General features: G+C 33.1%; 2 protein-coding genes across 2 annotated transcripts; one reads left to right on the top strand and one right to left on the bottom strand.

Moving 5' to 3' along the window:
- The first annotated feature begins 1,114 nt into the window (after positions 1–1,114).
- LOC131957819 (piwi-like protein 1) lies at positions 1,115–13,623 on the top strand. The gene is made up of 21 exons (XM_059322619.1): positions 1,115–1,189; positions 3,821–3,945; positions 4,083–4,272; positions 4,663–4,714; positions 4,837–5,082; positions 5,247–5,442; positions 5,756–5,874; positions 6,084–6,164; positions 6,259–6,372; positions 6,559–6,750; positions 6,878–6,956; positions 7,225–7,326; positions 7,424–7,564; positions 8,176–8,478; positions 8,632–8,727; positions 8,860–8,976; positions 9,370–9,564; positions 9,886–10,074; positions 10,895–10,965; positions 11,388–11,565; positions 12,345–13,623. The coding sequence occupies exons 2-21, from the start codon at positions 3,829–3,831 to the stop codon at positions 12,429–12,431; spliced, it is 2,865 nt and encodes a 954-aa protein (XP_059178602.1). The 5' UTR covers positions 1,115–1,189; positions 3,821–3,828; the 3' UTR covers positions 12,432–13,623.
- Positions 13,624–19,465: 5,842 nt separating this feature from the next.
- Positions 19,466–24,413, bottom strand: LOC131957818 (UPF0561 protein C2orf68 homolog). The gene is made up of 4 exons (XM_059322618.1): positions 24,240–24,413; positions 22,488–22,618; positions 21,092–21,162; positions 19,466–20,954 (listed from the first exon to the last, which is right to left on the bottom strand). The coding sequence occupies exons 1-4, from the start codon at positions 24,323–24,325 to the stop codon at positions 20,838–20,840; spliced, it is 405 nt and encodes a 134-aa protein (XP_059178601.1). The 5' UTR covers positions 24,326–24,413; the 3' UTR covers positions 19,466–20,837.
- Positions 24,414–25,455: the final 1,042 nt, after the last annotated feature.

Below are 25,455 nucleotides of genomic sequence, written 5' to 3'. Positions count from 1 at the left end.
ATATTTTTATAGAAAACATATACTTTTACCAGTGTCTGCCCTCCCGGAAAATGTTGACCGCCCCCCGAAAATATCAAGTGCCCCCCCCCCCCCCCCCCCAGAGAAAAAAAGTCTGGAAGAAACACTGTACCCTTAATTCAGATAACCTTTACTTCATCAGCACTATTGATCGCCAGGTACGATCCAGGTAAATTTTTTAATAGATATGTTGTGGTTGGGTCTAATTCATATACTATTTCTATTTTTCAGGAGAATAGAGAAAGAGAAACAATGTATGTTTACCATAGAAGGTGATTAGCTAATATAATCAATAAACAAGTATGGGGTACATTAATTCGTCCGAAGTTTACTAATTATAAACTTGATATGAAACTAAACATTGAGATGAACAAAAATGCGACTACAGCAAATAATTTATAAATACAAATATAAATGAATCCCTTAACCCATATTGGGGTTGTCGGGGCACGGTCTGGGCATCACAAAGTCAATGCCTGACCACAGCCAGATGCCTCAATCTATGTGGCTCATCTTTATAGTTACTTGGCTGTTGAAGTTCATCTTGTGCCATGTGACCAGTGTTTCTTTCAGGCAACTCTTCAGGGGGCACCCGCCCATCCCGAAACAAATATACCTACCCTCCCCCGAACTAAATATAAAAAAATATAATCTATATAGAAATTATATTATACGTTTACCAGAGTACACCCCCCCCCCCCACACACACACACGAAAGTTTCAGGTCCCTCTCCCCACCCACCAGAGAAGAAAGTCCGAAAGAAACACTGCCGGTGACCTTAACTGGAATAATACATTTTGATAAATTGTGTATTTATGTTTGTCCACTACTGAGGCGTATAGGGTACTAGTATCGCATGCATGGACTTTGTCCAGACATAAAATAATTTAATAATGTCATAGACATTTTATCCGAAAAATTATCCCCTATCAAAATGTATTAGAAACTTCCGGTTGTTCAAACGATAAAACTATCCTTGTTTTTAAAGAGCATGCAAAAAATCCAGTTTAATGCATGAGTAGATCTACCAAGAATCTAAAATCAAGAAAAATTTATTATCATAATTTATTAACCTGGTTTTATTATAATTCTTTATCTTTGACTTATGTAGAGTCTAGATTAAGATTCTAAACAGATCTGGATCTATCATTCTACGCTGATATCCCACACGTAAGCACCGTCGGCGTAGCACTGGAGTAAAACCTTTGTTTAGCTGAGAAGGCGTCTTAAATTCGGCCAAAACTAGATCTAGATCTAGATCTAGTAATGTGGCGGAGAGTGAATTAATGAATATGTCTTTAAATAATTAATATGAGGGTAAAACTCCATTTTAGCGTATTTTATTCCCCACTTCACGTTCACCTCCAGCTGAGCGTATTTTGTTATAAACACAACTGAAACAGGGTGTGGGGAAATTGCGAGACGCGAAAAGCGAAATGGCGAGGCGGGAAAATGCGAGAAGATCATGCGAGACATACCTGCGGAATCAAGGGTAAATAGCGAGAAACTTTTTGCGAAAAAAAGTTTTTTTTCATGCTTATTTCATCTTTATTTATTTAAATTATTTTTTTTTTGTTTTAAAATAAACTAGCATGTAGCCATACCCTTTAATACGAGTGTTGTATGTTGTTATTTTTTATCTAGATTTTATTATATATATATATATATATATATATATATATATATATATATATATATATATATATATATATATATATAGATACTAAGAAGATAGATAGATCTATATCTAGATCTATTAAAAAATCATAACATCGTTGCTGTGCTACTGTCATCGCCCGCTCTCGTTAGCGAGAGGAAAATCCCGTTTCAGTCGGCATTAATTTTAAAAATCTAGCCCGCTCATGTTTATACATTGTGAATTGGTATAATTTTGTCAGCAGGAGAGATTTTCTGCAAGTGTAAAAGTATAAACAATTCTAAAAAGTGTAGGCCTAATTTATTTTTTTATTAAGTAATTTTAATTACAAACAAAATTTACAAACAAAATCTTCTGAAACAGTCCTAGCATTAATCAAACACACCTCGTCACACCATCTTTCACACATAGTACATCCAACCCACCAGTTCATTAGACTCCCATTTATACTGTGCTAACACAGAACACGAATATGAACACAATGGGAAAAAAAATGTGCGTCTGTAGATAATCTGAAATAAGTCCGCTATCGACAAAACTACCATTTAAAAGCTAAAAGAGGTCATTCATAAATGACGTCACGCTTTTTTGACGATTTTTACCCCCTCCCCTCCGTCACACATTTTCACAAAAATCCAGACCCCCCCCCCTTCCTAGTAAAATGACGTCACACCTCAGTCTACAACCCCCCTCAAAATTGCAGTTGAATTTTTTTTAAAACATCGATATTTTCCTAAAATCTTGTCTAATTTCTGTCAAAATAGAGTATTTTAATCAATTCCTATTACAATTTATGAAAACAGTTTTCTAAAACGCGAAAAACGTTTAAAATTCTTTTTCTAACATAGCTTTTTTAGTGTGACGTCACACATTTCTATGCAACAATACAAAATATGTTTGCGGCGGCACGGCGATCTTCAAAGACGGTAAATCAGGCGGCTTCGGCGTTCCACACAAAAGAAAGAAGTTGATCTATCGTCGGCGGTATTTCCGTCGGTTTCGAACAAGGTGGTATTCTAAGTCGACACAAAAGATGGGGGGAGGGGGGAGTTGACAAATCATCAGTATGTCTAGCGACGGAAAAATCGGAAGTTTTAACAATGTAAACGAAACGTCTTTGACGTCTGGACCAAATACCACTGAAAATCGGGTGCGGTAAATTTTTCGCAGAAATCTTCGCATTTCAACACCACCCAGCGTAAGTATCGGGTTGTGGTAAAATGCGAGAAAAAAAGTCACGTGACTGACCGTTTTCGCGCCCTTCTCGCATTTTCCCGCCTCGCCATTTCGCTTTTCGCGTCTCGCAATTTCCCCACACCCACTGAAACACACAAAAACGTTAGGAAAACACTAGGGCCTAGATCTACTTATTTTTTTATGAATGTGATTTTTAATTAGAAAAGGTAAAAAAAACCCATAAAAAAGCATTAGAAGTGTTCCAATTAAATAGCGTGTGATCGTCAGCTGGAGAAAATCCCTTACACGGTCACGGGTTCACTGTGAGTTCACATTGACTTTAATTATCAGCATACGTCATAGCTTGGGCAATAGCTGTTTGAAATTGTGTTGGCCTCAGTTTTGGGGTCATTGTAAGTTCATTGTTTATTTACAGTATCATGCCTGGAAAATACTTGTAACAATACAAACTTACAAACCTAACCGCCTTGCAATTGTGAGTTACATTTACGTACTTCACCCATTGCCATGAACATTCTGACACACGACCATTGCACATTCAAAATTTCCGCTATTTTTCATGTATATACTTAATTGTATTTCGACCAAAAAAACAGACTAAAAATAAAAACTAGACCTAGAGAATTTACAGAATTTTACAGTACTGAGAATTGATCTATTCTTCACACACATCTAATTATAGACAACCGCAAATAGAAAACAAAAAACAAAAATAATGTCTCACAAATTGTCTCACTATGTGTACATTTTCTCCTTGCATTTTACTGCCTCGCTGTTTTGTGTCTTGCTTTTTGCCAAGACCCTCCCTAATTTGAGTCAGATACCCATCAGACCTAGCTCCCCAGTGAGCAATATGGCATAACATCCATTTTTACAGAAGGCCATTGAGGGACGGGTATGCAAGTAATATCTGAGAATTATTCTTAGCTTTTTTTTTGTATGCTTAGGATAGAAGATGGCAACTGGAGGTGGTCCAGGAGGAGGCTTTGGGCGAGGAGGTCGGGGTGCTGCAATCCTTCAGGCACTTGCAAAGAGCAATGAAGGATCTAAAAGACCTGGAATAAGTGAAGAGGTATATAAGTAGTTATGTTCTTATCTAAATTTATAATATTTACTCATGTTACTAAACATATCACTTTATCATTTATCTTGTGTATGGTGTAACCTATTAAGAAGTTTTTATGTAAATTTATGTAAATTTATCAACAGGATACTGTCTTTAAACCACTGCTCCCTCCATCACTGATGTCACCCTCATCACAACCCCCACTGCCCACGGTCCCACTGGGTCGTGGAGCACTTCTGGCTCGACTTCAGCAAACAAGGAGTGTACAGTCTCTGCAGTCAGAGGATCAACAGTTACAACCATCTGTGATAAGCGCTAGTATTACAGCAGCTGGTAAGCATATTTTTACAGTTAATTTACTATGCAGATATCACTTGTGTAAATCAATAGTTTGTTCTATAATGTTGATAATAAATATTTTAATTGCAATAAGTCAGGTGTTTAAAAGAATTTTGAGGTTTTTTATAAACTGAATTTTTAAAAAAGTATTTTTGAATACTGATAATTTAGAAAAAATTTTTTTTGGATGTAGTTGATTGATTTTAAAAACTCTTTGATTATGTGGTTCTCCTTTTATTGTAGCTTGTCATCAAAAGGTGACTATTTGTATGCTTATATAAATAACCTTTTTCTTTGTAGTGTTTGTAGCAAATATTAATTAGAAATTATGGTGTTGTGTATATTTATTTAAAACTAAAATTCACGTTTATTCCTTTTGCTTAGGTGATGCTCCTAAACCAATGGGTCGTGGCTTGGGCGCCATGATGGCACTTCTGTAAGTTTTTAAAATGCTTTTTATCGCTAATATATTTTTTACAGATTTTTATAGAAGATTTAAATAATTTGATTAGATTTTCATTAGGAGGTAGATTGCAGAGTATTTTGTTTATAAAATAGAGAGCAGCATAAAAAACAACAAGGTCCAACTGGTTTGGGCAGAGGGTTGAGTGGTCAACATATGTCACATGTACATCAGAGCAAACCATCAACCCAACAAGGAGATGCTGCAAGCACAACAACCGAGGCATTAGTTGACAGGCTTACACAGGTGCATGTTAGTGAAGATACTGAAAAGACTGCTTTCGTTCATAAAGAAAGAAAAAGACTACCAACGATTACAATGATAGGAGATGAAGGCACCCCGTAAGTCCAGATAAAATGTTTCTAAAATATAGTATTTGTATATGAATTTAATTTCTATATATTACCACTTACTTATGTGGCAGTATCAGAAAAAATTGCAACTGCAATTAACTTAAAATTTTTTAAAAAGAAATTGATTTAGTACATAATTTCCTTTTTTTCAGTACACCTCTGTCGTCCAATTATGTTAGGATTATTTGCAAAAATCCCGGTGTCTATCTGTATAGTGTTCAGTTTTCTCCTCATATTGAGAATAGAAGACTTAAATCAAAATTACTGAGTGAACACAAACATCTCTTCAAAACTATCAACAGTTTTGATGGGAATATTATGTACTTGCCTTATGAACTACCAGAAAAGGTTGGTTTTAATTTTAAAATATTTAATCTTTGAGCTGAGTTAGATGTTAATAAGGGGCAAGTTTAGATTTAAAGTAAATATATTGGATGCTACTCATTTTGTTTAAAGGTAGAGTTCATTGCAAAGTCTATAATAGAAAACAGTACTTGTGAAATATATTTCTAGGGTCAGAAGATTATCTTTTTTTGTTCACTATTTATTTAAATAATTAATTGAATGTTAAGTCCATATATTATTTTCATGTGATGTTATTTTGTTGGTTTGAAGATCTTTGCCATTGTATAAGTAATAAAAACAAAAAAAATTGCTTTAGGAAACAAGAGTAACATCACAACGACAGACAGATAATGAAACCATCCAAATTACAGTAACTTTTGTCAGATCTGTTCCACCTGAACAGTGCTGTCACTTATACAACATTGTTTTCAGAAAGTAAGTACTTTATGATTTACTTTTTAAATCTTTTATATTACGGCTTTATTGTTACTGCACATTCAGTTTTTATAGTCCCCACTAGATGGTATCTCAGTCTTGTTTTAAATGGATTGCAAAACTTCATTGTAAGCTTTTGTTAAAAATTGGTTATCTGTTATGTAAATGATTGTGTAGTATGTGTTCAAGTTGGATTCTTTAATTTTCAGAATAATGTACATTCTGGAAATGTGTCAAGTTGGAAGATATTATTATAACCCTCATACACCAGCAATAGTCCCACAACACAAGTAAGCTAACATTTTATCTTTAAATTAAGTTCATGAAATTGATATAACATTTTTTAATTAATTGCTATCATAAATATTTTTTTTTAAAATGTAGACTAGAGGTTTGGCCAGGATACATCACAGCTATAAAAGAGCATGAAGGTGGACTTATGCTGTTATTAGATGCTTCCCACAGAGTCCTGCGAACTGAAACAGTTCATGACATTATGTAAGTCTTTACTGGTCAAGAAATGTTAAAAAAATATTGTAGCAGTTGTTTAAATAAAGAAGTTATACAAATTATCAAGCATTTGTTTAATAACATTTTTTTACAACTTTGACATTAATGAATTAATGATGCATTTTAATTTTTAAATATAACAATTCAACCAGTTTTTCAAATATTTCTATATAGGGAGAAGGCAGCAATTACAAATCCTCAAGGATTTCGTGAAGAAATCCTAAAGAAAGTTGTTGGTTGTACTGTGTTAACCAGATACAACAACAAAACCTACAAAGTTGATGACATTGTTTGGAGTAAAACACCATTGGATAGGTTTGAGTGTAAAGCAACTGGAGAAAGTATGTCATTTGAAGAATATTACAGGTAAAAATTTCAAGCTTGTTGATCTTTCATTGATCAAATATCCTCATAGAGAGATGTGTTTAAAAAGTTTACAAGTGTTAGTATTGTTTCTTTGTTCAGACATTTTCCTCACCAATTTCTATTTTAGGAAACAATATAATATAGTTATAAAGAATAGGACTCAACCACTCTTGTTAAATAAAAGAAAGCCACCTAAAGGAGCACCAGTAAGTGTAATTAACAAGTGTTTATTTTTTTAGCGACATTGTTATAGGTACATAATAATGTAATAACATGTGATTATTTATTTATTTCTGGTAGTCATGTCAGTACCTGAATTCTTATTAAACCTGAACAATGCTATTTATCGACATTGTTATTTGTTGGTCTACATAGTAATATTTTGACACATGGACTATCTGATACAAACATTTAGCATTTTCGCATTACATTTTTCAGCTTTTAATTTTAAATTCAATTTTAAATTTTTTCCAGCCTAACTTCAAATTGGAGCCAGAATTTTTATGCCTGATACCAGAACTATGTTACATGTCTGGTTTGACAGAGGACATCAGATCACAATTCACAGTTATGAAAGTAAGTACATTTATCTACATGTTATTCTTGGTAAGATTTTAATGGTTTTGATACTAAAAACTGATATAAAGAAGGAAATATAATTTTATATTTTCAGGATTTATCAGCTCACACCAGGGTGACTCCAGCCCAAAGAACTCTAGCTATGAAAAAATTTATTCAAAGTGTTAACAGTAATCCTCAAGCTAAGGCTGAACTGGATGTGTGGGGTCTTGTGCTTGACAATTCAACCATTTTAGTTAGTTTCATCCTATTCTATCTTCACAAATTTTGTTTTATTGATTAAGTGATAGCTTTCAAGGAGACCTAAACATTTAAAAACTACTTTTGTGTAGCTTTAACTTGGTAGCAAAGTCCATTATTAAAGTAAACTCAAAAGACTTAGAAAATGCTTTTTTTAATAAATTAAAAAAACGTTTTTAGTATAGGCCTTATAGCTATTAAGTTCAAACTCAATTCCTTTTTAGTGCTGAGTTTGTTTTATTTTGTATTTTTTATATGAGCTCAGCTGAGGGTCACTAAAAGTGGCACCTGTTATAGTTGGTGACATTTAAATACATTTTAGCTGATTTGGGTAGGGTTCTGGGGGGAGCCATCATCTCATTCAAGTTATTCTGGTCACACTTTCTTTGAATATTATTTTGTTGTTGACAGGAATACGTTTTGGTGCTAAGGAACATTGAATTTTCTTTGAATGTAGCAATATTAGTCTAATTCTTACTTATCTTCTGCTTCTGTATACCCAGCATGTCAAATAAACTGCAATATGGAATGAATTTATTCAAAATAAATAATTTTATTAAAAACAACTGGTAAAATATAAAATTTTATTCTTCTATTCTTGTCTAGATTGATGGCAGAATTCTACCAATGGAGAAAATTATAATGGGTAAAAAAGAATTTACTGGCGGACCACAGGCAGATTGGTCACGTGAAGCTTGTAGGAATGAACTCTTGTCAACTGTAAACCTCCTCAACTGGGGAATGTTCTACACTCGCAGAGATGCCGCCAAAGCAAATGACTTTATCAAACATTTGCAGGCTGAAGCCAAAAATATGGGGATCAGTTGTAATGTTCCCTTCAGGAGAGAGTTGTCTAATGAAAAAATTGAGACACTTGTGCAAGAACTTAGGAATTCTATAAATGAATCGGTAACTTTTTAAAAATATTTAAAAATATATATATTTTTGTTGTTTCTTAATAATGCAAGTTTTTTAAATATTAATTTTAAATACTATGTTTATTGTTTATTAGATTAATGTGTTTTATTTTGAGTTTCTCATGATCATTGCCAATTACCACAGGTCCAGTTAGTTGTGGTTATAAACCCAACTAACAGAGACGACCGATACTCTGCCATAAAAAAAGTGTGCTGTGTTGAAACGCCTGTACCGTCACAGGTACTGTCCAGCTAGCTATGTTCTCACTTAGGCTATTTATTTGAAATAAGTTATTTAGCATGAAACTAATCAGTGTGAGTTTAAGGATCTTTCTACGTTTCTTTGTTTTGATAGCCTTTTTTTCTCTTAAAGGTGATCATAGCAAGGACCATCTCCAAACCTGATAAGGTTCGGAGTGTGGCACAAAAAATTGCACTGCAAATTAACTGCAAACTTGGTGGTGAGCTTTGGTCTGTTAAAATTCCAATGGTAAGTCTATGGAGTGATACAGATCTCCACTAACCATGACTGATATTAAATATTATAATGTACATCTTACTTTATTGTTTCTGTCTTTGTTATAGTCATAAATAGTATTAAACTTTACACTTTTTCTGTATTATGGCATATTTACAAAATATTTAATTACTTTATTAAAAAATGTACAATATGAAGTAAGTACTAAATGATTTAATATCACAAATTCTTTTTCTATATGCATATTTCTAAATATATGTGTGGTATGTGTGTGCGTACATACATATATATATATATATATATATGTATATATATATATATATATATATATATATATATATATATATATATATATATACATATATATATATATATATACATATATATATATATTGTTTAATAAAGCAAAAATTGATGGTGATTGGAATTGACACCTACCATGATGCCTGTAAAAGCAAGCAATCTATAGGAGCATTAGTTGCTAGCACAAATCGTTCTTGTACAAGATGGTATTCAAAGGTTTGCTTTCAACGCCCTGGTCAGGAACTAGTGCATGGTCTCCAAGTTTGTCTGATAGCCGCATTAAAAAAGTATTATGCTGTAAGTAGCCGTTCTTTCCAACATCATTTATCCTTTGATTTAAACACTTAGATTTTCAGTTGGTAATTAGGTTACCTATAGATAGAAAGATTTATTGATACTTGTTCAATATGTGGCTAGAGTATGGTAGGAGTGAAACAGTTCTGTAATTGTTTTTTCTCCATCTCCTTGTTTGTTGTTTTGTATAACTTTAATTCACCTTTCTTAATAATTTTTATCGCATAACCTACATATATTTATCTGTTCATCCCACTAAAGGTTTGATTCAAGCCATCGCACAGATAATTTAAAGTTATAACTTTCAAAATAATATTTTCCTAGGAGAACCATTTTCTACCAGAGAAAATAGTGATCTTTCGAGATGGTGTGGGTGATGGTCAGCTGGATGTGGTTGCTGACCATGAGGTCAAGCAGCTGCAGCGCTGTTTTTCCAGTTTTGGTGGTGAATACACACCACAGTGCTCAACCGTGATTGTCCAAAAAAGGATTAACACAAGAATATTTTCAAAGGTTTAACATATTATATTATTACTGACAACTGATATTTTGCAGGTTAAACATACTTAAAATAAATTTGAACATGGTAATCTATATATATAATTCTCTTCTGGGAGCCGTTAGAAAACAAGCTGCAAGCGCCTCCTTGCAGTCCCCTCTCTTTCTCTCTATCACTATCACTACCACCCCCACCCCACCCCCACATTGTCTGGTGAGCTGTGGTCACGCTGTTTACATTTTACAATCATAGAGACGGGTTTGGTGACGGCTATTAGGGGCAGATAATTTAGTTTGAAACGATTTTAAACTTAGAGGAGGTAACTAAGAGGAGGCTGCTTTCACGGGGGGGGGGAAGGGGGGTTTAGTGTTTTTAAGCAAATATTTTCAGTGGCAGCATTGGTACTGTCGAATTCACAAATTATAAATTACTGAAAAGTAGAAAAAAAACAACTAAATAGCGGCGTATGATACGCAGCTGGTCGGCTCGTTAAATATATTCTACAATGCTAACAAGTACTACAGTAATACATAATATTATAAGCAGATTGTAGACATTGAAAATTGATAGTTCCTCCCCATCTCTGTTGCTGCAAAGTTATGTATTTTATCATTCCTGTTTGGTCAGTCAGGATTTTATCTTCCTTTGTGTTAAAGTTGTGTAGTGACAAAAAAATAGTAATTTGAGAACTGCACCATGATAAGAGTGTCAGGATGTCTAGGTTTAGGGACAATGTTATGTTGTTTTTTTATAATTCTAATTGGGTTCAAAATGCAAAGTTTAATAGAGTTTCCTAGTAAATGTTAACAAATCCTTATAACTTAATATTTCCAGGAAAGAGATGGCAGTGTTAGTAATCCTCCACCTGGAACAGTGGTTGACCATTCCGTTACACGCAGAGAAAGGTAAGCTGTTTTCAAAGATAGCAGGTTTTAACTTACACTCTTGTTACTGGGGGGCATTGTACAAACAAAATTTCTTTATATTTGATATAATTTGGTAAACTAATAGTGGCTAGAGATGATGATGTAGTATCTGTTTCTATGGTCACTGCATCATGATGGGTTGTGTAGCAAAAGCCTTCATGATGTATTCAAAACACTTTACTTACTTACTTAATCCTGTGAAACCCTGGAGGAGCAATAGGCTGCAGCTCTCCAACAGACTGTTTTAGGCAGCTCTCTTTAATTTGGTCCATGTAAACCCAACAGCCCTTGCTTCAATTTCAACAGTCCTTCGCCATGATCATTATTTTTTGAGTCTAACATCTACTGTGTAAACTAGTTGAATATTTAAACACTAACTGGTATAATCTGTGTGTTTGCAGGTATGACTACTTCATTGTGTCCCAGCATGTTAGACAGGGCACAGTGAGCCCAACTCATTACATTGTTGTTGAGGATGGTTTGAATCTGAAACCAAGCCACATGCAGAGACTCACCTACAAAATGACTTACCTGTACTACAACTGGCCAGGCACTGTTCGTGTTCCTGCACCATGTCAGGTAGTGTTTTTGTTTTTAAAGCTCAATTCCCCTAGTCGACTTGAATGGAGGGGGAGGGGTGGTCGAGTCGGTAAAGCTCATGGTTGCCAAACCGAAAAGTCTTGAGTTCGAACCCTCGGGCAGATGAGGCTCGTTAGCTGGGGACAGCCACTCTTCTAGGAGAGACAACTCCAAAATTAAAAAACTGCTGCCTTGTAGTTTGTTCTTGGTTGGACAAAGGCTATGGAAGCAAATCCAAAAAGAAAAGCAGGCTGAAATCGGAGTCAATGGCCTCAATGGCGCATAACCAGTTGACACGTAACGCTTAATTGTGTTGGAGGCGTAGTCGAGTCGGCAAAAAGCTCATGGTTGATAAATTCGAATAAAGTCTAGAGTTCAAACCCACTGGCAGATAAATCTCGATCCCCTTCAACACTAATAATTAAGAACGAAGAAGATGAAGAATTGAATGGATGCTTGCCTTTAGTTGAGTAGTTAAAGTGCTGACCACGTCTTCTTATAAGTCTATCACTCAAAAATAAACTCAGCATCATGGGTCCTCTGTACCATCTGGTCTTATTGGGCACTTAACTCTACTTACAGCTATGATATTTGTTTACTAAAATAATTTTAAAAACTAAACTATGAATATGTACAAAAATATGACCAATTATTAACAGCAAGTTTTACAATTTTATGCTAGTTAACAGTTTTGTATATTAATACTGCAGTTAAAGTAATTAAACTAAAATTTTATTCTTGTAGATTATTTTAAAATTATTCCCTCCATTCTCTTGCAGTATGCTCATAAGCTTGCTTATCTTGTGGGGGAGAGCATCCACAAAGAACCAGCGGAATGTCTTTCAGACAGATTGTTCTTCTTGTAACTGTCTGAGTTTTACTTTGTATTTTAAAAATGGCTGGAATGACTCAGTATAGAATTCTCTTGCATTTACATATATTAAACACAGTATCATGAATGTGCAGGTTAGTGGGTGCTCTTTGCAATGTTTAAACAATAACTTTTCTTCCCATATAAGTGTTGGATGGTTTTTATTGATGTACTTGACAATATATTTGAAGTTTGTGTGTGGAGTACAAATATTTATAACACTAGATATGGTGTTTTAGTTGTAAATAATATTTTATTTTTGTTATTGACTCTAAAGCAAAAATGAGTTGGTGTGTAGTGTACATAAACTTTTATTTAGGTATGTAAATATTTTAATAAGGTTTACACTGCTTAAAATAATTTATTGCATTGGATGTATCAATCATTAATCCATTTTGTGTTGTTGAGCTACATCACAAAAATATCTTCATTTATGAAATTTCCAGTTAAAGTAAAATGGCATTTCTGGTCAATTCAGAATTATTTTCATGGATTCTTTATAGATAATAATTTAGTTGTGAAACAGTTCTTGTACACTAATTTGTTTCTTAGTTGTTTTTATGTACTTCTATGTATAAATGCGGGGGATGCAGATTGTTAATTCAAGAGGCATTTTAGCTGTTCTACTAATCTCAAATGGCTGCAAAATTTTGAAAATATATTTATGCATTTGGCTTTGTTTTAAATAAGCTATTTCCGATTTGCGTCAATTATTTCTGGGTGTAAAAAAGTCATTTTCATTTAGTTTATCTATAAATTACAAAAAATTGGATATGATTCTGTTTACTTTGAGTCAACACGTTTGTCAAGAACGTCCATGATGAATTTTCTCTTATTTTGGTTATAGAATCTTACATGAGAGATCATAAGACCTTGATTGTTTTAATGTAGATGATTTTCATTCTGTATAAAACCTAGTGCTGTGCATTTTTACTGGTACATTTTTTTTACATATGAGAAATCTGTATATTTTGAGTAATGGCCTTACTGCTGGATGAGTTTTAGTAAATACACATTTTACTGAGCACATCAAGAAAGGGAGTTAACCACAGTTTATTTTTAGCCCTTGGCACTGATATTTGTTTTGATATTTGCTAAGTTACTTGGTCATCTAGTGCCTTTTTAAAAAAATTATGTTGTTTTCTTTTTTAATCTCTTTTAAGGTAGAGGAAACTAGCTCGTATCTCTGTTGCTCTCTGGTGTTAATCCTAATTAGAACTTAGGATTGAAATTCATCTTATTGTATTTACTTCCACAAATACTTGTAAGGGGAGGAACTACCCTAACGCCATACACAGCAATACGGAGGGGCCCAGGCCATTTAGGGGGCCCACAATCGGAACAAAAAAGCAATATTTTTAAATTCCAAAATATTTATGCAACTCGATGATAGTGATTTCATAAAAAATATTGATCTACTACATCTGTGATCGTTGTCAAATCACTAACCCATGTTGTTGCATAGAATTTAAAAAAAACACTACACGAACTCAAAAATGTAAAAGATGAGCAAATGTTCAAACTACTTCTAATGGAGGAGGGGCACTATACTCCTTTACTAAGCAAATAAAAACTAATTGAATTATAATTAAAATAAGACATACTTGTAAACTTATTTTATTCTAAATTAATAATAACAATACAAAAAGCACTGATAATACAAACACAGGAAACCATTACGCATATCTACCTTCGTACTTCATATACTCTTTAACGCTTTATACTCAATTAAATTAGTTTGGGTGTTATCCTTTGTTTAATGTCATAATGTATATACTTTGCAATTAAATAGGTTAAACTGCTGAACTAAGAAATAATTTAAACTTAAGGGAGACAATTTTACAAATATATATATATATATATATATAGCCTATATATATAATCGGTCACCGAAATAATATGGTAGAACACACTTCGGTGACCGCCCATGTGTCAGAGACGTAGAGGGGCGCTCTCAGGGCACCCGCCCCCCCCCAATTACACCACCGCATAGGCGCGGCGTACAACCCCTTGCTCCTTAAAACTAACAGGCGCTATCGTGCCAAATAGCATCCTGTTAATAATGATGCAGATTTCGTCATTCGCTAAAGTGACACAAATGAACAGGATTTTTTTCTTTAACACGTAAAAAAGTATTTGACGTGTTTTAAACATCAGTGTGACTGATGCAATATGCTAGCGTTACTAATGGTCTATTATTAGATGCTCGATCTCAATTTCTGACTGGATTGTCTAATAATAGATGCTTAATGCATCATTCGCAAAGTGACGAAACTCTACAATAGGCTCCTCATATTCAAAAAGTTATTTTTCATCTTTGGCAAGGTGACGAAACTGTACAGAAGTATTTCCTCGCGTTACAAAGTTATTTTTAGAAGCCTTTTGTAGTTTTACCGCTGAATATAGTAGTACCCCTTACTCGCTATGCAGGACGCTCGATTAACGGATGCCAAGTGCCAACATAGTCGCTCTAAAACTCTGGCCGCCACACTGTGTATTGACGAAAGTTGTACCCTATATGGCGCCGCCCATAAGAAACTTTAGTTTTCTTTTTCGCAGAAATATTCTCGGGAGTATTCGCATCTACTCCCTAAAGTTTCATGGCACTCGGATGAACCGCATCCGAGTTTTATTTTGTATATACCGTGTATAGAGAACAAAAATCGCTCCCCCCCCCTCCTGGGGGCGCCGCCCTTGCAATATTAAACAATATTTTTTTGCAGAACCCTACTATTGAGTGATCTAATCATCCTGTACTATCTTGTATCCTACAGATAATAAAAAATAATATAATACTAGAAACTTCAGTTTTATATACGTTTACTTGTTTTTGCTTTTACCAGAAATATCATAGTAAACTTTTAAGGCTTATACTTGGAATTATCTCCCCTGAGTAAGTTTTCTAATGGCGATGCTGACGTACAAAGGCGTTTTATTGTCTCTCAAGTTTTTTTCCCTAGCCGACCCCCATCCCATCCCACTTTCTTAGCCTCGCAAGTATCGAGTAGATCAATATATCGTTTATGAACTACTTCCTAACCGTACGATTCACCACTTCAGTACATTTTGTCAGACACTAGACAGCACTAGTCAACAGATATTATTAATTTACTTGCATAGTATTAGGCACATCTAATTCACAAAACAGGGAAGGTAAGATTATTTTTTATATAATTATTTAGAAATTAATTAGAACGTTTAGAATTAATTGAACATTATTAATAGTCAATTACTATTTATAAATGATGTCATTGCGGTGGGGGTGTGTGAGGGTCTGGCTTTTTGTTACGTCATTTGTGGATTTCTCTCCCCCCCCCCCCCCCCCCCCCCCAAATCAGAAGGTTATCCGACGCGTGAGCTGGCCACATACAGTTGTACATGTGAAAAACATTTTTCTGTCTATTATGCATTACTGCATCATTCACCCAATCGCCATGAAAACTTGCGAAGCTGTTGAGTACAGCCCCGCAAAAGTTTCTGTCATAGGCCTAACATTTGTTTACATATTGGAGTGGGGACGCCTAACGGAAATACGTGATTTAGCGCCCCAAGATCCTACATAAGCAGTGTCATCCTGAGCGCCGTCACCGAGGGATTTACAGCATGTTTTGGCATGTCTAGTTGGTAGAGTGGACAAACCCACGCCCTAAGATCCAAGAAATGGTTAACATTGTTATTCGTGTACCAGGTGGAAAATTTTTTTTTAAATTTAGAGCGACCCTTGTATTCCACACACATACACACACATATATATATATATATATATATATATATATATATATATATATATATATATATATATATATATATATATATATATATATATATAGGCGCCCAAAAAAAGTTCTGCGGGGGGGGCCTTTTTTTTCTAGTTCCGCCATTGGGGAAGGGGGAGGGGGATTGTTACGGAAGAGGCTGAAAACCTTAGAACCGGATAGGCCTAATACGCTGAAATACTGAAATATAACTAAATTAAAATATAAAACTCAGACCGGGAACATAAGTTACCACCAGAAAAAATTTTTTTTACACTAAAGTCGATTTTGATCTCTACTGAAATCAAAACCGTAATTTTGCAGCATAATCGTAATTCCGTAACCTGGGTGTCAAAATCGTAAAATTACGGGCAAAACCGTACAAGTAAACAGCCCTGCTACTGAGTATATTAAGTTGTTCAAATATTTATTTGGTATAAACAGATTTACTCAGGTGTACAACTGATCATAGGGGCAGCTTTAAAATAAAAAAATTGGTATAGTTACTGTGAAAAACTACACACTTGTTAAGTTTTGAATAGAAGGTATATGCAGCTCTAAAACATTTTTTGGTATAGTTACTGTGAAAAACTACACACTTGTTAAGTTTTGAATAGAAGGTATGTGCAGCTCTAAAACATTTTTTGGTATAGTTACAGTGAAAAAAACTACACTTGCTTGAAGTTTTGAATAGAAAGTATCCAACAAAGATCAGTGCCTTATTTTTAACACATTAAACTGAGAAATGTTCAAATGGGGTTTTTTAAATTTTGTATACAGTTTGAATTAAAAAAATTTTTTTTTAACAGTTGATAAATTTCAAATATCATGTGAAGTGTAATAGGTTGAATGTGAATAGTTACCTACAAGAAAAGCTTGTTGACCAGTCCATGGGGTGCCAGAGCTTCCACTTATAAGCACATAACAAGCTTCTTCCACTAGTCTCAGTTTGAGCTGATATGTTTACCTAATGAAAACCATCAAGTAAGCTTCATTGGCTAACATAAATCTACTTATTGTAAATGTTGCTTGAGAACAGAAGGAAAGATAATTTATTTAATGTATGTTGATTTTAAAATGTGTTCTTTGTAGATCTGGGATTTAGATCAATTTTCCTGTGGCAAGTCACTGGAGTTGACTGAAGCATTTTGTGCACAGCTGTTTTATATTTTTAGAGGTGTTGGTTGTACTCTAAACATACTTTTGAATATTTTCAGATTTTTTTCTGAGTCATTTATGTATTTTATGCACAATTTAGGTGTATTTAATGTTAATAATTGAGGTGACTAAGCAATATTGGTAAAAAGCCACAGAATTATTTTTATTTCTTGTGACATAATGTAAAATCAATACCACAGACTTCTGATTTATTTGCTTATTAAATTTTATTGAAATTACTGATTTTTGTGCATTAAATAATTGCAATTTTAAAACTTCCCCACAATCTTTTTAAATTTTTTATCTCAAAGAATTAAGTTAATTTCCCTTTTGGAAACGTTAACAATTATGAACTTTTTAAGGATTTTTTAAAAAAATTCATGATAATCAAAAGACAAAAATGGCAGGGATTTTTCTTCTTTAATTCATTTAACACTGTAGAGCATTTTTCCTAAAGAGATTATTTATTTAACTAGTTTTTAAATTACATTTTTTAAATCTCACATACGGCTGGGTTTACAATGTTTAAGCCACAAAAGAAAAATTAGTAATTTTAACCTGTTTAGAATCTTTATGTAAAATCTGGAAGATATATTATTTGCAAGGTACTCGATTTGAATATTGTGTTCCTGTATTTTAAAAATGTATTTAAAATAGTTTTTAATAAAAATTGTTTTTGAAATTTCAACAAGTTTTGCTTATTAGACCAAGTAATGAACATCTTTATTGTACAGACAGTAGGTTTTTGTATACAGGTGTTCAACATTACTACAACAAAATGGGGGGGGGGGGGGGGGAAGCGCGGGAAGGATCGATAAGTCGATAATTTTTTTTAAAAAGTGTGAGGTACCTATACTGAACCAGCGATGCGCGTAATAGACTTCAGTATTTGGCAATTATTTGTATACAGCTACATCATATTTCCAACGGAAGAAAAAAAACTGAACCTGTTTCATATTATTCTTAAAGTTAATGTATCAGATTGTAAACAATCTATTTGTAACACACACTAATCAAAATAAAACAATCGTGGAGTAGTTCATAAAACTATATCACACTAATAGGGATGAAGTGGAGATTACTGGTAGGGGGGGGGGTTAAGAAAGTCTAACTTCAAGCATTTTGAATAGTATTTTTAAAGGAAGTTTTAGCAGTTTTTTTTAATACATTTGATCAATGGATATAATAACTATCGGAATCATCTACAGTTTTCAATATTAAAAAGTGATTTGGGATGTTTACGGATAATTATACCAGATACCAACAAACCGTAGTAGGCTATATCGATTCATTTCATGCGAAGGGAAACAACTCAGCTAATTTTTTAGACAAAGCCAACATAACCTGGTTACATCCCCTTATGGAATTGACAGAAAATGGTGATCGGTGAGGAGAGTTTTTTCGTGTGTAAAAAAAAAACGGCAAGGCCTGTAAAATCGACTAAAAGCGTGGTTAGTTTAGGACTGATTTATTTAAGAAGTAGTTTCATTTATACCCCGTAGTCATTGATTTAGGTAAAAGGCTTAGTTCCTGGCCTTAGTCCTACAGCACTGATATAGGTAGCATAGCACTGATGGGATCTCTGTATTCTATATGCCGGTTCTTCCTAAAACAGGTACTTTAAAGGTAGGTCATTGAGGGCCACCCCATTATTGCCAAATGAATAATTTTTAATATCTATAACTAATCTTAGAGAGATGAAAATTTGCAGTGAAAAAATCCTTGCTTGCTGAAAAATGGACATAACCCCAACCAGTGTCTATAATGTATGCAAAGCTAAATGTTAGTTCCTGCTTTTCTAATGGATCCAAAGCACATCCAAAACGTATAATCACAGTACAGGTTCCAAGCAAGTAATGTGTTAAAACAGTGGAGGTATTAGCCAAGATACTTCACATTTTACTTACAAAAGCATCAGTAAATTATTTTTAAAATAGATATTCATCTAAGTAAAAAAGACTGATCAAAGTACCAGTTCACTTGTATTTATTTTTTAATTTTGTATCCAAAACGTCAAGAGCATTACTTAAAATGTTAAAATAAACAAGAGTAAATATTTACAGTTTGTGAGAAGCTTGAGCAGACAGAAATTAAAAACATGAAAAAAAAAACAACACATGGCATAAAGTTTTATTCATAAAACAATGTTAGTATACATCTCATAACAAAAATAACATCAACAAATTTCTCAACCTATCAGAGAGCATAAACTGATATCAAAAATTATTCTAGGGATGTTTTAACCCAAAGAGGTTTAGACCATTATGTTTGTTGTTAATGAAATAAATGTTATACTGAACCATACGTGTCAAAGTCCTAGAGGAAAAATAACACTTGGCCAAACAATCCATAGGGTGCGAAGTCTGCTAATATAAAAAAGATTGAGTACCCTTACTTATGATCTGTAACAGATCTGCATAAGCTTGAAATTTAATTGTATACCTTATGTATTCAAAATATAAAATTTTCAGAGTTTTTCAGAAATTGCACACAAATGGTGATCATAATGAAGTATTGCACAGTTTATCCAGGAGCGAGGAAGTAGTTATAATATACAAAACATGCATAATCAATGATAATCACAGATTATGGAAAACATAAGTTTACCAAGTCTTAGTAGATTCATAAACACATTGGCTCCTAACCAGTTGATTTCTGATTCCCTTTTTAAAGTTAAATGCAGTAAAATATTTATGCCTTTATTTTGTAGCATAGGAGGAGGCATAAAGCATAAGTAATGGTTGTGCAAATGAATCAAAGGCACTTGTAATTAGAGGAAAATCTAGGTAGAAAACAGACTGAAAATTAAGTTCCTGCTAACAAGGTAACATGTTTCAACATTCAATTTTGGGAAAAAAAAATGAAATATAAAAAAAAACCTATTTTATAAGAGGGTTTAGCCAATCATTAAATTATAGTTCAATATATTTTTAATTATTGTGAATTAATACTTGGATCTGCAAATATAGCCACTGTTATGTTACATAGCTTTTTACTTTCTTTCCTAATAATAACATTAAATTAAAATCAGCAGTCCACAAATGTATATATTAAACATCTAAAAATATTGCTTTTAAGTCAATGCAACTAATCCATTAACACATTTTTTATTAAAAGTTGTGCAGGGAGTGGAGGGGAGAAAGATGGAGTAGCAATATTAACAAATACTGACTATTGTACCTGTAGTAAATTCTAATTTAACGAGTTTCTATTAACTGTAATGTGATACAAGTTAACTTCATTTGTTTCCCATGCTTCTGACATAAGATGCACATTAATTGGATTTCACTTTAACTTTAAATATCCTAGTTTAATCCATCTATTGGTCAGAACACCAACTTACTGTTTGTTCAGGATATTAAGAACCACAACTAAGAAGTTCAGTAAAAACTGCTAGTGATTACAATGAAGTATTACAACTACCAAGTTGATACAGAATTAATACTGCCAACATTTTACTGGATTGCTAAGCTATTAAAACTTTTCTTTCATATCGTACGCTTCAACATTTCTTTATGTATTTGTTGAGCAAGTGCATCAACAAAAGCTTCAGGAAGGTCAAACTTTTCACCTATTACTTTGGCAACCTCTTCTGGTATATCAGTCTGAAAGAATAAAGTAATTTTAATCTTAAGTCATTGCCCAATTATTTTTATGTTTTCATATTTATATATCTTGTACAAGTAACTACAAAACTGATTTATTTATAGTTTTAGATATTAGGATACAATAGAGCACTTACTTTAGCAACATGAATTGGGAAGACTTCGCCATCTTTGTGCTCATATTCAAGTATGTATAAATGCTTTAATTCTGGAGATAATAAAATAAGACTACATTAATCATATACACATTTACAACATTTCCATATTACAATGTGATCCTATGCTCCACTATTTAAGTTTAAAACATATAAGTTAATCAGTTTTAATATGTTCTTTTCAAAAGATTATATAGATTTTCAAAAATGTATTTTTTAAATTAAATAACACCCTAATAACTTTTTTTAAGAAAATGGGTTTCAAAACAGAAACAACCATTTGATACTCAGAAGGGTTAAAGCAAATAACCATGCCCAACCACAACAAAGTTATCAACCTGACACTAACCCTAACCAGTCCTGTCTTTTCTGTCTCTGACCCTAAGGAATTACTGCAATACTAGATCATTACTGCAGCACATAATCTTCCCTAATGTTTACAATACACTAGGGTTCAAGGTGTGCAGCATTAGTCTACCCTAATAATTCAGCTGGGATACATTACTCAGAAATGTGTCTCAATATTTTCTCTAAACTTGCCTGAGCAAATATAAAACAACATAAAATGTAGAGATATTTGACAATTTTTATTTACTGGGTACAGAAGGGTGTAGTGTGGTAGGGGGCAATACTATATATAATTGCCTTTTATTTCATATTCCTTTTAGAAGTTCTCCTTTTCAAATTTCTGCATGTGAAAATAGAAGAGAATAAGAGCAGTCTTTATATCACTACAATATCTGGCATTATAATGGCTTAAGTAAAAAATACAAGTTGTTATACTTGAATGGTACATTTTACTAAGTTGATTAATCATTGCACACTATTTTGACCAATTTTTAACCCCTTTTTCTATAATCAAGTGTCATTAACTCAGTTCCCAGCCTCCTTCCCCCAACTGATAAATATTTCAAATATTAACCAGCTGTTAACCCATTATTAATCTCATTACACAGCTCTATTAGTAAACTATTAGCAGTCAGACCTATGTTTGTATGAATAAATCTTGATAAATATTTTACTCATTTGTTTTTATTTTATAGGGACCTAGTAAAGAGATTTAGCTGTTTGTTTTAAACTTGAGAACATTTTTGCCATTAATCAAAATTTAAAGCCAAATTATTTTTAACAAATGTTATGAATCACACATTTCTTGTCCCACTACAAGAGTGGTTTTGATATGTAAACATGTAAATGATATATAACAATAATTTAATAAAGAGTAGGGGTGGATCAAAGTGTTATGTGCATTACAGTAAACATCATGGCTTTGACCTCACAATTTGGTCATTACCCACACCAGAAAACTAGCATTTTAGGCCTAGTATACTGCCCTGTGACACATATTTCCCAATATGTAGTTTTATATCATGGTTACCTTTCTTAGATCTTTGTGGGGGTATATAGGTCTGTATTTCTGGTTTCTTCTGTTTAGATGTATGACTGTGAGGCTTCATGTGAAATTTTCCGTGTTGCTGTTTGGCTTTTACTTCTTTGTCATAATTATCCCTATAAAATAAAAACAAATGAGTAAAATATTTATCAAGATTTATGCATACAAAACATAGGTCTGACTGCTAATAGATAATTGGACCTGTTAATTAATATTAATTAGGCCTAAGGTCTAGATTTATAATATTAATAATTAAAAGGCCTAATAGTCCAGTCCAATTAAAAAAAATACCAAATTTGAAATTACACACAAATAGAGTCTAGATTAATCTAGATCTAGTCTGTTAAAGTTTAAATAAACAGGTAAAAATTACATTTTACTTTTTAGAGTGAGATTAGCCTTGTTGTCATTCATTAGTTAGGCCCTACAACTAATACTAATATAAAAGTAATAAAAGTTTTAGGAGTTAGTTAGTCTTCTTAGTCTCAGGGGTCGGTCCATAAATGACGTCACATTCGTAGGGGGGGGGGGAGGTCGTAATTTTGTGACGTTGTGTGATGAGGGGGAGTTCAGATGGTGTGATGTCACACTTTTGCAATATAAAAAAGCAATGTGGAAAACGAATTTTAGAGTTATTTCACGTTTTAGAAAACTGTTTTAATAAATTGTAATAGGAATTGATTAAAATACTCTATTTTGACAGAGTTCAGACAATATTTTGGAAAAATATCGATGTTTAAAATAAAAACGTGTTAAAAAAATTCAACTGCAATTTTGAGGGGGGGGGGGGGTGTAGGCTGACTTGTGACATCATTTTAGGGGGGGGGGGAGTCTGGCTTTTTGTGACGATGTGTGATGGAGGGGAGGTAAAAATGGTCAAAAAAGCATGACGTCATTTAATTTATGGATGACCCGTTATAGGCTTATAGTCTAGTGAATTATAGTCTGTCTCAGTCAACTCTCAGTCTGTCCACTCAGTCTCACCACTGTCTAGGTCAGGACACAGGGGTAATCTATCGTTTTGGGTACGTAAAATCGCCCGCGACTTGTAATGTGAAAACCAGGTGACTCCTTAAATTTTAATAATCATATAACATTTTGAGGAGGATTTATGTTTTTTAAAATACAAAAATGTTTCCTTGTTTCATTTATGTACCTGTTTTTAAACAATTGAATTATAACTTTTCCGTAATAAATGAAGACTAGCGATGTTTCCAACAGATGCAACAATGCTCATTTACTATAGCAGCCATCTTGTTTAAGTTTTATTTTTATAAGCTTTTAGCGGGAGATTCAGGGGGAAGCCACTCTATTTTACAAATGGCTGCTGTTTATTAGTTTATATAGCAAATCTTGCTCTCAGACACTGCTGTTTAAAGTTAATTTCTGGCCTATATTGATATATTTAGCCATTGATTTAGGTTTATTATTCATTTATCTATAATATTTGACACAAACATATGACAATATACTTCTATTAAAGCCTTGAAAATGAGGTAACGTTTTCGTACATTAATAGCCGCGGGCGATTTTACGTACCCAAAACGATAGATTACCGACACAGGTGATTTTAGTTAGGCTTTTAAATTTTAAAATAAAAAGAAATTAAGAGAAAAATGATAAATCATATTTCTAGAATCCACATATTTAGTATTATTTAGGCCGAATGATTTATTTTAATATTAAAGTATTATTAAAGTGCTTCCCATCAATAACTCATACAGAACTCTGTCGAACCTGTCGATTTGATTGCGAATCACTGATTTAATAAAACCATGAGCCATATCAATTCTTTGTTTAGGTTGTTGTTCTTGCATATTCATAAGTCTATAATTGTTTCGAAAAGCTAAATATAAATAGATTCATATAAATATTACTTAATGATATTATGTTTTTTATCAAGTAATTTAATAAATATAGATCTACTTTTATTTTCGAAATACAACCTATCCCTAGAATTTTTTTCCAAATTAAAACAAATTTCGTTTCGCGATAGTATTTTTATTAGAATTTTAAAAACATATGCCACGATTGCCAATTTGGATTTTTTAAAAAATGGTAAGCCTACCCAAGCTGCAGTTACGTTTACGCAATAAATGAAAATGCAAATCAGTTGTGTAAAGAATTTATTTCAGGCATCTCTTTGATCGATATAGAAACATTTTACAATGCATAGAAAATATATGCTTTAGCCAGTATCCAATACCCCCTTCCTAGGAAATTTAAGTCCACCCTCCCCAACGTTTCAAATGCCCCCCCCCCCCCCCACCCGAGGAAAAAATGTATGAAAGAAACACTGGATGCATCACAAATGCATCACAAGGGCGCGGGGTAGTGTTGAAGTTGAGAGAAGCGCAACTTTTAATAAGTATCAATAACTAGTCGCGTAATTTCTTAATAACATTGACTAACATTGACTGGCGAAATTGTACATTAGACGTTAATACAAGTGTTTTTTTCTAAGTAGTGAACGGTGAAAATCCTTCCGATTTACAAAATGCGCCCCCGCCCCCTCATTTTGTGGAGGAAAAGTAATGTTTTAAATCACACTCAAGAATCACAATTTCAACTCGTGTCATGAGTATATTTTGTCTAGAAACAGAAACATTTTTAAAAATGTTTATTGTTCAACGCATCATTTGTCTTACTTTCCCACGATTTTACCCCGCTACTTACTGATTATTAAATATTAATATTAGGCCTAATTGATATAATTAATTAAGCTTTTGCTGCTTTTTCTCTACTACTTTTTTTTGGAGGGGGGGGGGGGGAATCTTATCTTTTAAATTTCTTTTACGGTTTTGTTTGATTGTATTTGGTATTTAGTAGATACTCCAAGTGGCCATTATTATTGTATTTGGAATCGGAAGGTAATGACAAAATAAAATATTAAAATAAGGCATTAGGTAGGCTTACTAAGTAATAGGAAATCTAAATCTAGTATTACTAAATA

Source organism: Physella acuta, unplaced genomic scaffold (genome assembly GCF_028476545.2).
Source record: "Physella acuta isolate Inbredline_101_S28 unplaced genomic scaffold, ASM2847654v3 ptg001269l, whole genome shotgun sequence".
In the NCBI taxonomy this organism is placed as follows: Eukaryota; Metazoa; Mollusca; class Gastropoda; family Physidae; genus Physella; species Physella acuta.
This window is presented reverse-complemented; position numbering and strand designations above follow the sequence as displayed.